We start from the raw sequence: 12,458 nt of genomic DNA, 5'->3' as shown, positions 1-12,458 counted from the left end.
TTGGCATTGTGATTTGTGCAATTGGAACTTGTTTTAGTCCGTACGAATCTGTGAATTGTGATTTGAATTGCGAACTGTGAATTGGTACATTTGTGCAATATGGATCTTCAATTTGCAGGGAGGCAGAGGGCGGCGCCAACCACCCTGGCGCCGCGGTTGGGGAGGACGGCGCCAGCCAGTGCCGCGAGGCAGAAGGGTTTCGGGTTGGGGGGAGAGCGGCGCCAGCTACCCTGGCGCCGTGGTCCATGAGGACGGCGCCCGCCGAGGCCCGGAGGCAGAAGGGCTTCGATGGGGGGAGGAGGGGGCGCCAGCCACCCTGGCGCCGCGGTCTGGGGGGGGCACCAGCCGTTGCCCGGAGGCAGAAGCGAAAATTTTGAAGGGGGGAGAAAGTTGGTGGGGCCCGCAGAGGAGGGGCGCGCCAGCCATTCTGGCGCCGGGGTATGAGGGGCGGCGCCACTCTGGCTGGCGCCCCCTTCGGCCTAGTCAGCACCTCCACGACAGCCCTACTGCCACGGTGGCACGGGCACGGCGCCAGTGTGGCTGGCGCCGCCATGTTGGGGTACGGCGCCAGCCACTCTGGCGTCCTAAAAAGGACCATTTCCGGTTTAAGTTTTTTTAGGGGTCTATTTGTAAAATAAGTTTTTAAAAAGGATCAAAATGTAAAAAATTTTAGTGCCGGCGGCTGGTCACACTGGTCGCCAGGCTGCAGCAGTTGGAGGAGTGCCTCGCGCGGCCGGGGCCGCTGCTGTCGCCGGAGACATGGAGCCGCGTCTCGACGGTGCACACCATGAGCATCATGGTGTGATGAAGGGGGCGGGGCGCCCGCGGCCCGCGGTGCGCGCCGGCCTTCTGCTGCACGCAGTTCTGCTTCTGTACTGTGGGAGGCTCACTAAGGTGAAAATTCTGTAGTTTCTTACTTCTCGCGAGAGCTCCTTTGGGATGGGGAAAATCTGGCTCACATCTGCGACCTTGTTCGTGCCTGTTTTCCTTGTTGCTGCATGCGGTTCTTTGCTTCCTTAGACCTCAGAGCTCAGACGTAAGCAACTTATTCATGCTTTGTAAATTGACCCACTTGGTGCATTTGTTTCCAAGGACAAAATCTTCGTACAGACGCTCTTATGTATTCACACAGTCAAAGTGTTTGCGGTACATGCACTTGCCGTAGAGATCTACTCCCTCCGTCCTATAGAAAATCAATAGTACTATAAATATCTGGTTGTAGGTTGAGTTTTTTTTACGGAGTGAGTAGTGACATTAGGTTGATCAGCACCTCTAGCCTGGCAGCGCGCTAAGCCATGTCGTGACCAATCGTATCTGAATACCCGCGCCATATACTGTACCATGACGCAATCTCCCTGTTCCGGTCTGGAGGCCGGCGCAAGTACAGTACAGATCTATTGGGTGGGTCAGGGTGGCTCGTGCTTGGTTTTTCCACTTTTGGGATGTACTATCTGACTATATCTGGCCCACGGCACCCCGGCAGAGGCCCATGGGTTTTCGCTGAACATGACAAAGGCTAGCGCCGCAACCATCTGCGCGGGCCGTGCGGCTCCGGTTGTTCTTTCGATATGGGCTATTGCGTTCTCCTTCGGGAATAAGATCACTTTGACTCCCTCAACTGACCCCGAATCTAAATCGTATCCCTCAACCGCAATACTAGAAATCTTAACCCCCGAACTTACAAAACCGGTGCAATTTGACTCCCTCGGTGGTTTTGGAGGGTGGTTTCGCTGACGTGGCGCACACGTGGCAGTGTTGACCTAGTCTTTGTACAACGTGGCATTGACGTGGCGCTGATGTGGAATTAAAATAAAAAAATATATGCGGGCCCATTTGTTATTCACAAAAAAAAATTTGTGGGACCCATTGGTCCCACATGTCATCCTCCCTTATCCCTTCTTCCTCCTCCCTCTCCTCTCTTCTCTATCTGTCCCTCTTTCTCTTCATGCGAGAGCGGTGTCCGGAACGGCGGCGGCGACGGCGGGCGATGGACGAAGCAGCGACGGCGGACAGAGCGGCGACGGCGTATAGTGGGGGTCAAACCACCCCACAAGCTTTGGCGAGATTCGAAACACGGCGGAGGAGTTTGCCGTCGCCGAGATGCCGCAGCCGCCGCCGTCGGTGTGCACAAGGAGCGTCACCTCCGTCGCGCTCCCGACGCATGGAGATGGCGGTGGCTGCTGCCGCGTGCCGCTCTCCCCATTCGACGCATACTGGGTCGCGCTGCTGTTCGTCCGCCACCACCACCGTTCGGAGACGTCGTCCACGCACTCAGGGACTCCCTCAAGGCGTTGCTCCCAGCGTTCTACCGCTTCGCCAGTGCGCTGGTCTACTCGCCGGAGGAGGAAGAGGAGGAGGGGTCGCTGTCCATCGTCGTGGAGGCCGGAGGCGGCGTGGCATTCGTGGAGGCCGAGGCGTTCGTGGCATCGGTGGTGCGCTCGCCGCGGGGGATGATGGTGGCGGGGCTAGGGCCGCGCTTTGCCATGCAGCAGCAGCCGACGGTCTTCGCGTTGCCTCCGCCACCGCCGCCGCAGTAGCAAGGATTTGGCTTCGGCGGGTCCGGGACTGGAGCGGTGCTAGCGCCACGGGAGATGGGGAACGCTGCCGCCCCAGCGGCCATCGAGCCCCCTGCTCCTGCCGCCAACTTCCCAAGTCTCTGCGAGGCTGCCACGGGCGCGGCCGGCAGCAAGTCCAAGAGGAAAAAGGGGCGGTCTCGCGGCGGACGTGGTCGGGGAGGGGGCCCGTGTCGAAGGAGGAGGAGGAGCTCCAGTCGCTGCTTCGCATCATGGCCAGGTCGACGCCGGAGCGCTCGAGGCCAGTCCACCGCCACGCGTTGGGGCGCGCGAGCTATTGCTCCCTTTCCACCGCGGCCACCGCCCACCTTGCCGTCGATGCCGCGGCCGCCGCCCACCTCACTGCCCACGACACAGAGTGGGGACAAGGAGCGGCGGCTGGGAGCGTGCTCCCATCTCCCCCGACGCATTTTGTCGCACGTCGCCCGAGGTCCACCGCCCATTTCAAGGAGTAGCTGCTCCCGCGCTTGTCGCCCGAGGTCCACCGCCCATCGCAGCCACCACTCCGGCACCCGCTCGCCGATGCCGCCACCGAGCCCCTGCCGCCGGCTCATGTCAAGGGGAGAGAGAGAGAAATAAGGGAGAGAGGAGGAAGAAGGGTAGTGAGAGAGAAGATGACATGTGGGACCCACATGTTAGTGGGTCCCACATTTTTTTTTGTGAATGATAAATGGGTCCCGCATATATTTTTTTATTTTAATGCCACATAAGCACCACGTCAGTGCCACGTGGAATAAAGACCAGGTCAACACTGCCACGTGTGCACCACGTCAGCGAAACCGCCATCCAAAACCACCAAGGGAGTCAAATTGCATCGGTTTTGCAAGTTCGGGAGGTCAAGAGTTCTGGTATTGCAGTTGAGTGATACGATTTAGATTCGGTGGTCAATTGAGAGAGTCAAAGTGATCTTATTCCTCTCCTTCGAGGGAGGACAAATATGTTCCACGATAAGGCCGTAACTCGGGCCTAGTATATGCAGCCCACGACACGCACGAACAGCATGCCGGGAGCGCACGCGGCACGCCAACGCCATTGATCCGCCGGCCGGCACCCGACGCCGCGCCGCATACCCACCACCACTGCCGCGACACGCTCACGTCAACAAGCCTTTTCCACTGCCGCGGCGCATTTATCCGGCGAGTGACCATGAGCCCATGATGACTCCTCCCCCCCGGCCTCAGGCCCTGGCGCTGCTGCATGGCAGGCAGGCTTGCAACAGCATCATGCGATTCATGCCAGTGAAACTTCCGCCCGCCGCGCCTTTACACATCAGAGTCAGGAGGGTGACTCAGCTGCAGCCTGCAGATAGCTCTGTACAGTACAGGGCAATCCGTGAGAGCCCGGCCCGGGAACGCGCGGTCAACATACGGGCACCCACCACCGCGCGCGGCGCGGGGCGGCGCCTCCTGTCCGAGACATTCGGCGGGGGCTCGCGCGCGCGGGCAATGATCATTCACACCGTGCCATGATAAGCAGTGGCACATGGATGATGGCAGTCAGGAGCAATGGCTGATATGGTCACACATGTCCGGACGATATGGCTCTCTTCCTCCACACCTCCCGTTCAGGATTTTATCAACTGATCGACCTCGGTTCCTTTCACTTATGGCGAGACAGGTGCTATCTAGCAGCTTATTGCCTGCGAGGCCAGGCCATCATCCGGTTCCTTGCAAATCAAGCCACTCTACCCAGCTTTCGGATGCCATGGTTTTTAGCCAACAGGGTACGAGTATGAATGCTTCAAGTGATCATAAAATCTATAGCTTCCCTTCACAATCTACTCAGTTCAGACTTCAGTGTATCCTTGAGTGCGAAATTTATGGCGCTAGGGGAAGCCATGATCGAGCCTGTAGCATTATTCACCCTGCGTGTGTAGTCACTAATCAGGCACACATGACTGGTTATCCACCAGCTGGTCGCATGTGAATGGCTACTAGCTCGCGATATGATTCTGACGGTGAAGGGGGGCATCATCTCGGCAGGCGTTCCATCACGGCTAGCAGCTTCCTGCTTGCCAATAAGGGCGCGAGCACGTATAGTAGTTTCAGCTTTCTTTGTATTTTCGAAAGAAAGTTTCAGTATATATATATATATATATATATATATATATATATATATATATATATATATATATATATATATATATATATATATATATATATATATATATATATATATATATATATATATATATATATATATATATATATATATATAGTTTGTGCTTGTGTTGCAGAGCATCATATGGCAATCCTTGCACTACAGTTCCGTTCGTGCCGGGCGCGACGCCTACTTCGCTTCTACGTCACTGAATCGAAGGAGTGGGCTGCAGTTACTCTCCGCGCGCAGACACCGCATTTACCTTTGTCTCGTCACGCGGTGAAAGTGCCTGTCTGGGAAGTAACTTTCCCGTCTCAGGCCTGGCGAATGAATTCCCTGCGCAGTGCAGGTTTGCCGTCCGGGCCCTAGCAGTCAACCATGCTCGCATCACCATCAGGATCAGATTGCATGTACATGTAACGTGCTACCTAACAATCCTAACAAAAAAAAACACAATCCTAACAATCCTAAAAAAAACACAATCCTAACAACAAGGAGATATTAGAGAAAAATAAAAATAATCAAAATACCCCCTATTATTGAAAAAAATAATAATGTTGATAGGTAGGTAAAGGATATTTAAGAGAGAAAACTTCTCGTTTTATGTGTCGAGATTACGTAGGATGGTAGAAGTTGGATTTTTGTTACGATAAAATTCAAATTTCAGAAGTTGATTTTTTTTTACGGAGGGAGTACGCCACTGCCAAGTTCATTCAAAGTGAGAATTACCCAAAGATCACATCACACTCGTTGGTAGATGTACATCTACTCCAAACAGCTTCTCCGGCATCTCAAAATTTAACAAGGGATCTTGGGACTGAAATAATAGTCTTATCCACAAATACAAGAGATTTCAGTGCTTAAAATTTATCCACGGATATAAATGGATTTTAGATAGAAAAACCATTACTATTTTGCCTTCCCATCTAACATTCACTGTTCGCTGTTAGTTGCATCGCTATACGTGAATTTTCATAATCAAGTATATATAGTCTCAGGAACATGAAGATAGTAATTCACCTAAACATTAAACTTTGCTAAATAATTTAGAATCAATTATATTTATGGAGGAAGAAAGTAGTAGGCGCTCTAGTACTACTCCTACTTCATTTACTTTTGATATATTTCCATCTGAACACCACAAAGCTGAAATTGACAGGATGTGGCTAAATTAAAGATCACACAAATTAACAAAGCAAGACGGAACCTTTCTTATATCGGTCGTAATATGAAAACAGAAAAACCGTTCTTGCCGAACCTGGTAAAATGAGCTGATCGATAAGACCTGGAAAAGAATGAGCTGATCGATAAGACCTGGAAAAGAATCACGCAAGACTAAGGTAACGGTATTACTACTCCCACTCCTACAAACTAAGGCCATGTTTAGTTCCCACGTAAAAATTTTACACCCTATCACATCGAACGTTTGAACATATGTATAAAGTATTAAATATAGAAAAAAACTAATTGCACAGATTGTGACTAATTTACGAGACGAATCTTTTAATCCTAATTGCTCCATTATTTAATAATATGGTGCTACTGTAAATATTTGCTAATGACGGATTAGTTAGACTTAATAAATTCGTCTCGCTGTTTTCTGACGGATTCTGTAAATAGTTTTTTTTATTAGTGCCCAAACACCCCATGCGATTCCTATATAATATCCGATGTGACACGCAAAAACTTTACACCCCTGAATCTAAACACCGCCTAAGTAATTTCACCCTTTGTGGCTTTTATGTCTGGAGATGGGGACAGATGGGAGCAGTTGGTATGGGGCTAAAAAATTTTAGTCCTATCACATCGGATGTTTGGACACTAATTAGAAGTATTAAATGTAGACTAATGACAAAACCTATTTTATAACCCTGGACTAATTCGCGAGACGAATCTATTAAGCCTAATTAATCTATAATTAGCCTATGTGATGCTACAGCAAACATTATCTAATTATGTATTAATTAGGCTTAAAAGATTTATCTCGCATATTAGCTCTTATATTTATACAATTAATTTTATAAGTAGTCCATATTTAATACTTTAAATTAATATCCAAACATTTAATATGATAAGTAATAAAGTTTAGTCACCGAATGCAAGCACCCAGCAGAGAGAGAGATATCAGCTCGGCTGCGTAGGTATGGAATTATGGATGATGCGGGCTCGGCGAGAGGTCGATCCATCGATGAGGACGACAATGATTGGCGGCGGTGGATGGTCGAGGACGACAGGACGACACGCGTGAGAGCGGATTGTTGGTGGTGGCGGTGGCGGTGGGGGGTGGGGGGTGATGGGTCCCCTCCGCGAGTCAGCTTGGCGGGCCCGGGCGTCACCTGTGTGTGCCCGTCTTTCCCCGCCTTTTCCGCTTTGGCGAGCAGCGCGAGATCGATCCATCGATCCACCGATCCGACGACGACGGGAGAGGGACGCCCGCCCACGTGCCGGACCACGGGCGTGTCGGACCCGGGCCACGTGACGAGATCCCGCCGGATTTGCCCATCTCCCCTCCCCCCGCGTACGTTGGCCCCAGCCCGTCCCATCCCACGGTTCGATTCTTCCATCGCTCCGCGCCTCGCCTCTTCCGCCATGCGCCCCTCTCTCCTCTCCCCTTTACCTAGCCATGATTGATGTACCCATCGGTGAGCGCTGCGTGCGAGAGGATCACCCGCTCCTCATGTGTAGACGGACTGTCGGGCGAGAAAGCGTACGGTTCCAATAAGAAGGCCCTTAAACTGGCCAGAAAAATTACAACCCGTGATGGCGTTGTCCTTTCCCTTTCTTAGGGCGAGATATAAGCTGGTTTGCATGCGACCATGTCAGCGTAGGACAAAACACTAGGGGCACTGTTCAGCTGCTCCAGGACGTCGACAACATGGCGTGCGCCGTGCAAAGCTCTAACTAGGCTAGAGCAGCCGCTAGCGGTGGTACACCATGAGAGTATTTGGGACCATTTTTCTTTGATGAAAACGGCCTTGTTAGGATTAATTTTCACACTGCTATTTGGACACCATTCGACGTGACTTTTAGCCGGAGAAAGAAAGTGTGGACAAACATATAGATGCGTGTGGGTTACTGTACACGAATTAATTAAAACATGTCAAATGGTTTAGAGAACATTCTTTTCGTGGTATATTGGATCTTACACCGAATCGATTTATTTTTTTTCAAATCTTGTTTTAGGAGTGCAATTGGACATCATCACACACACATTTCTTTACATATATATGCTTGCGATATTGTCATAGACATCAAATATCTCCTGAGCATGAGCACACACATACCCACTAATGCACATGTGTGCGCATATACCCTTAAAATTGATAGGCACTAGCACTGAATCTACTCACTTTGTCCAAAAAAAAAATCAATTCCTTTCTTCGGTTTGCAGACCGATAAATTTTAGCCTCTCAAAACCCTTTACTTACACACTATTTCAATACTATTCTGTTATTAACGAGGGACATTTATATTTTTTTCCTCTCCCTTAAATCTTTTTTGGATGTTAGAAGTAGATGAGTAGTCCATTTTTTCAGTTGACGGAGGGATTAGTATTTAAGCTTCAGTGAGCTAAGTGCACAACCATATCACCCACCCATCTGGTAATATATAGGCCATCCTAGTGACTGTGAATACTTTAACCTTGCCCCTCTCCATATTTAGTGTTCAACCTCCACCAATGTCTAGTTAATGTATCTATCGAATCTCCAATACTGGCTGTCATGCCTTTAATTTTTCTCACCTCTCATATTTGGTGGTGCTTTTTATGGATGATCTGCCATTGTCCCTTCCTCCACACAGGGAGGTGGATACAACCCTAAATTTTCTGAAGATATAGTTGTTTCAATCACGGATAACACAGTCAAGCTACTATGTCAGTAATAATAAAATTTGTTTACGTATAGCAGTTTCTATGCATGTTAATTATCTAGTGCATACAGTACAACAGGAGGGGCAGGTAGACGAAACTTTCTCTTTCTAATAGTAGAGATATGCTCAGTCGCTAATAGATGATAAGTTCATAAACCAAGGAATCGATAGATTATTTATCTAGGGGTTTAACATCTCCCATTGTAATGTCTTCTTTTGTTTCTGTAATGGTGGATCTAGGAAATGAATGGGGAGGGAGGCTTATCTCCTTCCTCCTCCTTCAGGCCCCCCTACTCTTCCTCTTCTCCCTTTCTTTCCTCTCTCATCTCCCATTTTCTCAATGGTGATTCAGTGGGGTAGGGGGACCTAAGTCTCCCCAGTACGTATTACGCTCAATCCGATCTTGAATTTAGATACCTTTCTAACCGGAACAAATACTAATCGGATTAGCCAACGGACCCTCTCTCGCATGAAAACAACCCTACACATCCTCAAGCATGAAATTAAACTACCCTCCACATCCTCAAGATTTCCACCCAAATATAACCAGCACTAATCAAACTTCTCGAATCTCTATCTCCTAAAACCAATCAAGCAAAAGAAACACGTAATCACCCGTAATAATCAATCAGACCAATGAATGTAATTAAGTGCGTAATAAACCCCAGCCGCTTTCAGCCCATGCAAGAGAGTCCATATTGCCGTGTCACAAAGGTTTTTGGGAGGGTGGACGGAAGGCAATGATGGGATGATGATGGTCGCGGAGATGAGCCGTGGATGTGGGGCCTCCGCCCGCGGGGGGGATAGGTGCGCGCGTGCCGGCTCAAAGCGGGACACGATGATTTGGGCCTGGGGGAAAGGCCATGCGAACGCATGAATGGACACTTGAACTGGCCTTTCCCTGTGGCGCCTAGCTAGTACTGTAGCTAAGCTTGGCATGCCCTACCAATGCGAGCAGAGCACGCCCTCTGCAATCATGCCGTCCATCCCCAGGTCCGGCAGCAGCCTTGCCTTGCCCCGGCGTTGGTTTTTGCTGGTTGGTACCAGCAACTCGATCGAAAAGCCAATCATTTCTTCATGCACTGCTCCTACGTGCCGCGATCATTGCTTATTATCCCCAAAGCTAGCATGGCTCTCCCCTAATCTAGTACTCCTGCACCTAGCATTTCAATGTGCGGTACAGTTTCTCGTCTCCTGCTTCTACTGTGTGAAAATGTGCAAACAAATGAGCATTGAGCTAGCTATAGCTAGCAACCTTAAAACATCGAAAGCTTGCACTCTATCTCTAGCTACTTGTTGACTGGATTGGAGGATGGACGGTAGTCGGTTGAGATTACTGAAACTGGTTGTCTCTCTGTTTTTTTTTAAAAAAATGTTCTGATTTGGCAAAAATACTTCCGTGGAATGATCGCCGAAATGTACTAATTGTACGCGACGACGACTAGTTTATTTTGCACCACGTACGCACACTTGTTCACGGGCCATAAATCAAAGCGCATGTTGGTTTGCTAGATACTCCACTCCATTCGGTGGACCAGATTATAAAACATTCGTCAAAGCGGAAATGCATGCCCCTCCTTATATATATTTTTTTCTCCTAAAACAAATGCTACTTTGAGTGGAGAATAGCTGAAGTTAGCTAAGATAGCAATTTTAAGCCTTTAAGGTGAAGGAGGTGGGGAAGTTATGATTGCACCAATTAAGGAGCTCGCCCCACAAGTTAATCATTGCTGTCCCAAGAACCGAGTGAGATCCAACATTCCTTCCCACCCTCTCTTTAAAACCCTCACTCTCCCCCACTTCTTTATCACTTCCAAGTTCCAACTCTCAGCTAGCTGCAAACTCTACTCAGTTTGCATCGAGATATACAGAGATCGAGTAGTCAGAGCTGAGAGCTAGTGGAGAGAAAGCACCAGGGAAGAACGCAGAGAGAGGTTACAGGGAGCGATGATGGAGAGGGCCGAGGACCTGCGCCTGAGCCTCAGTCTCAGCTCGCCGCTTATTGCTCCTCGTACTCACCATGTCGCCATGCTGTTCCACGCTCCTCCAGGTACCTGTCACTAGCTCGATCGCGCTTTTCTGCGGAAACTTCAGTTGTGAGACTAGATCGATTTGTGAGTAGTTGCTGATGATTAACCTTTGAGTACGCGCGTTGTGTCTGTGGATTAGAGAAAAGATTCCTGGAGATGCCGCTGCTCCCTGCTGCGAAGCGGAGCGAGGTCGTCGCGGCAGAAGAGGAGCGCGCGGGCCTGCGCGGCGGCGGCGGCAGCGACGAGGAGGACGGTGGCTGCGGCATCGACGGCTCACGCAAGAAGCTCCGGCTTTCCAAGGACCAGTCCGCCGTGCTCGAGGACAGCTTCCGGGAGCACCCCACCCTCAACCCCGTGCGTAAACACCTCCGTCCTCTTCCTCTTCCTCTTCCTCTCCTGATTAATTGCTTAGTTTAACTATTTTCGGAGACCTAATTTAACACAGATGTATAGTTCGCGTGCATTTTCTCTACTACTGCTGCTGCTGCATCTCTAAACCCTGCGTGTTACATGCGTGCAGAGGCAGAAGGCAACTTTGGCGCAGCAGCTCGGGCTTCGGCCTCGGCAGGTCGAGGTGTGGTTTCAGAACAGACGCGCAAGGTACGTAATAAGCACATGCAATACCGTACTGTACATCTTGGGGATTAATGGACTGTTAGTTTAGTGGTTTAAGCTTGGATCGACATGAGTCTCGCTCTCAATTAATCAATCGATCGGGATTATATTCTGAAACCATTGTTCTTTGCGGCCTGTGTAACTAACTCAGGACGAAGCTGAAGCAGACGGAGGTGGACTGCGAGTTCCTGAAGCGCTGCTGCGAGACGCTCACGGAGGAGAACCGGAGGCTGCAGAAGGAGGTGCAGGAGCTGCGAGCGCTCAAGCTCGTCTCGCCGCACCTCTACATGAACATGTCCCCGCCCACCACGCTCACCATGTGCCCCTCCTGCGAGCGCGTCTCCAACACCAATAACAACTCCAGCGCCGCCGCCGCCGCCGACCGCCGCGGCATCAGGACTACTACTGCCGCAGGCGGCGGCAGCGTCGTCGACACCGCCGCCGACGGGGGCATCCTCTGCCACCGCCCGATCGCCGTCCGGCCGCAGCAGTCATGACAAGCTAGCTAGCTTTTTACTTCCTAGCTAGACAGACTACACCCGTACACTGTCCCCATGTGTCAACGAGGCAGCAAGCAGTGTACGTGCACATTATATTCGCGCAAGCTGTGTGTGTTGCGCTCACCGATCGATCGCTCAGTTGTTGTTTTTTTCCTTTTTGTTGGAAGCAGCTAGCTGGCTAGCTATTAGCATGGTGTTCATGCGTCAGGTGGAGTAGTAGCTATAGGCGGCGCTGGGATAGAACAGGAGTGTCTCGGCAGCTTCTGGCCGGCGGTGGTGGTGTTCGCGGGCGGGCCGGCTGGGAGCTGGGCGTAGCGAATATTTAGCTGGTCCAGGGGAAAGTTGGATATGGTGGGATACGGGTGTAGGGGAAGTGGGGCGCAGCGGGATGGCACGGTGGTTTGTTCTGTCCCGGCTGACGATGACGGCGATGATGATGAGAGGGTCAGTTTGTTTGTTGGACAGTCGTTTCTCTTAAGCTTGATTCTAGCGATTAATTTAACACGGGTAGGCATGTGCATTTGGTCTCTGCTGAGCTTAATTTAGGTGATTAGTAGTGTGTTCTTTAATTGGCCGGCCGGGAAAGCCATAGCTTGCATGCATGCATGAAAGTTTCCTTGTGTTTTGATGGGATATTATCCGCTAACTGAAAGCGTTCGATCGGTTTGTTCGCTTAATCATGTGAACGGCTAAATATAAATATGTACTACTACTGGATATCGAGTAACGAATCATCTGGATATAATCGAATTGAATTGCCCGGTCGAGGA

At 50.2% G+C, this 12,458-nt stretch overlaps 1 protein-coding gene across 1 annotated transcript; it reads left to right on the top strand.

The window, feature by feature from the left end:
- Positions 1-10,352: 10,352 nt before the first annotated feature.
- LOC4336580 (homeobox-leucine zipper protein HOX17-like) lies at positions 10,353-12,215 on the top strand. The gene is made up of 4 exons (NM_001419728.1): positions 10,353-10,593; positions 10,713-10,927; positions 11,094-11,173; positions 11,340-12,215. Exons 1-4 carry the CDS (start codon positions 10,491-10,493, stop codon positions 11,683-11,685), a joined length of 744 nt encoding a protein of 247 aa, NP_001406657.1. The 5' UTR covers positions 10,353-10,490; the 3' UTR covers positions 11,686-12,215.
- Positions 12,216-12,458: the final 243 nt, after the last annotated feature.

Source organism: Oryza sativa, chromosome 4 (genome assembly GCF_034140825.1).
Source record: "Oryza sativa Japonica Group chromosome 4, ASM3414082v1".
In the NCBI taxonomy this organism is placed as follows: domain Eukaryota; kingdom Viridiplantae; phylum Streptophyta; class Magnoliopsida; order Poales; family Poaceae; genus Oryza; species Oryza sativa.
Note: the sequence above shows the minus strand (reverse complement) of the source record. Positions and strands in the feature narration are given on the sequence as shown.

Coding starts and splice junctions, on each gene's coding strand:
- LOC4336580 (NM_001419728.1), top strand. CDS start 10,491: ATGATGGAGAGGGCCGAGGACCTGCGCCTGAGCCTCAGTCTCAGCTCG. Junction 10,594..10,712: donor GCTGTTCCACGCTCCTCCAG/GTACCTGTCACT, acceptor TCTGTGGATTAG/AGAAAAGATTCCTGGAGATG. Junction 11,174..11,339: donor TTTCAGAACAGACGCGCAAG/GTACGTAATAAG, acceptor TAACTAACTCAG/GACGAAGCTGAAGCAGACGG.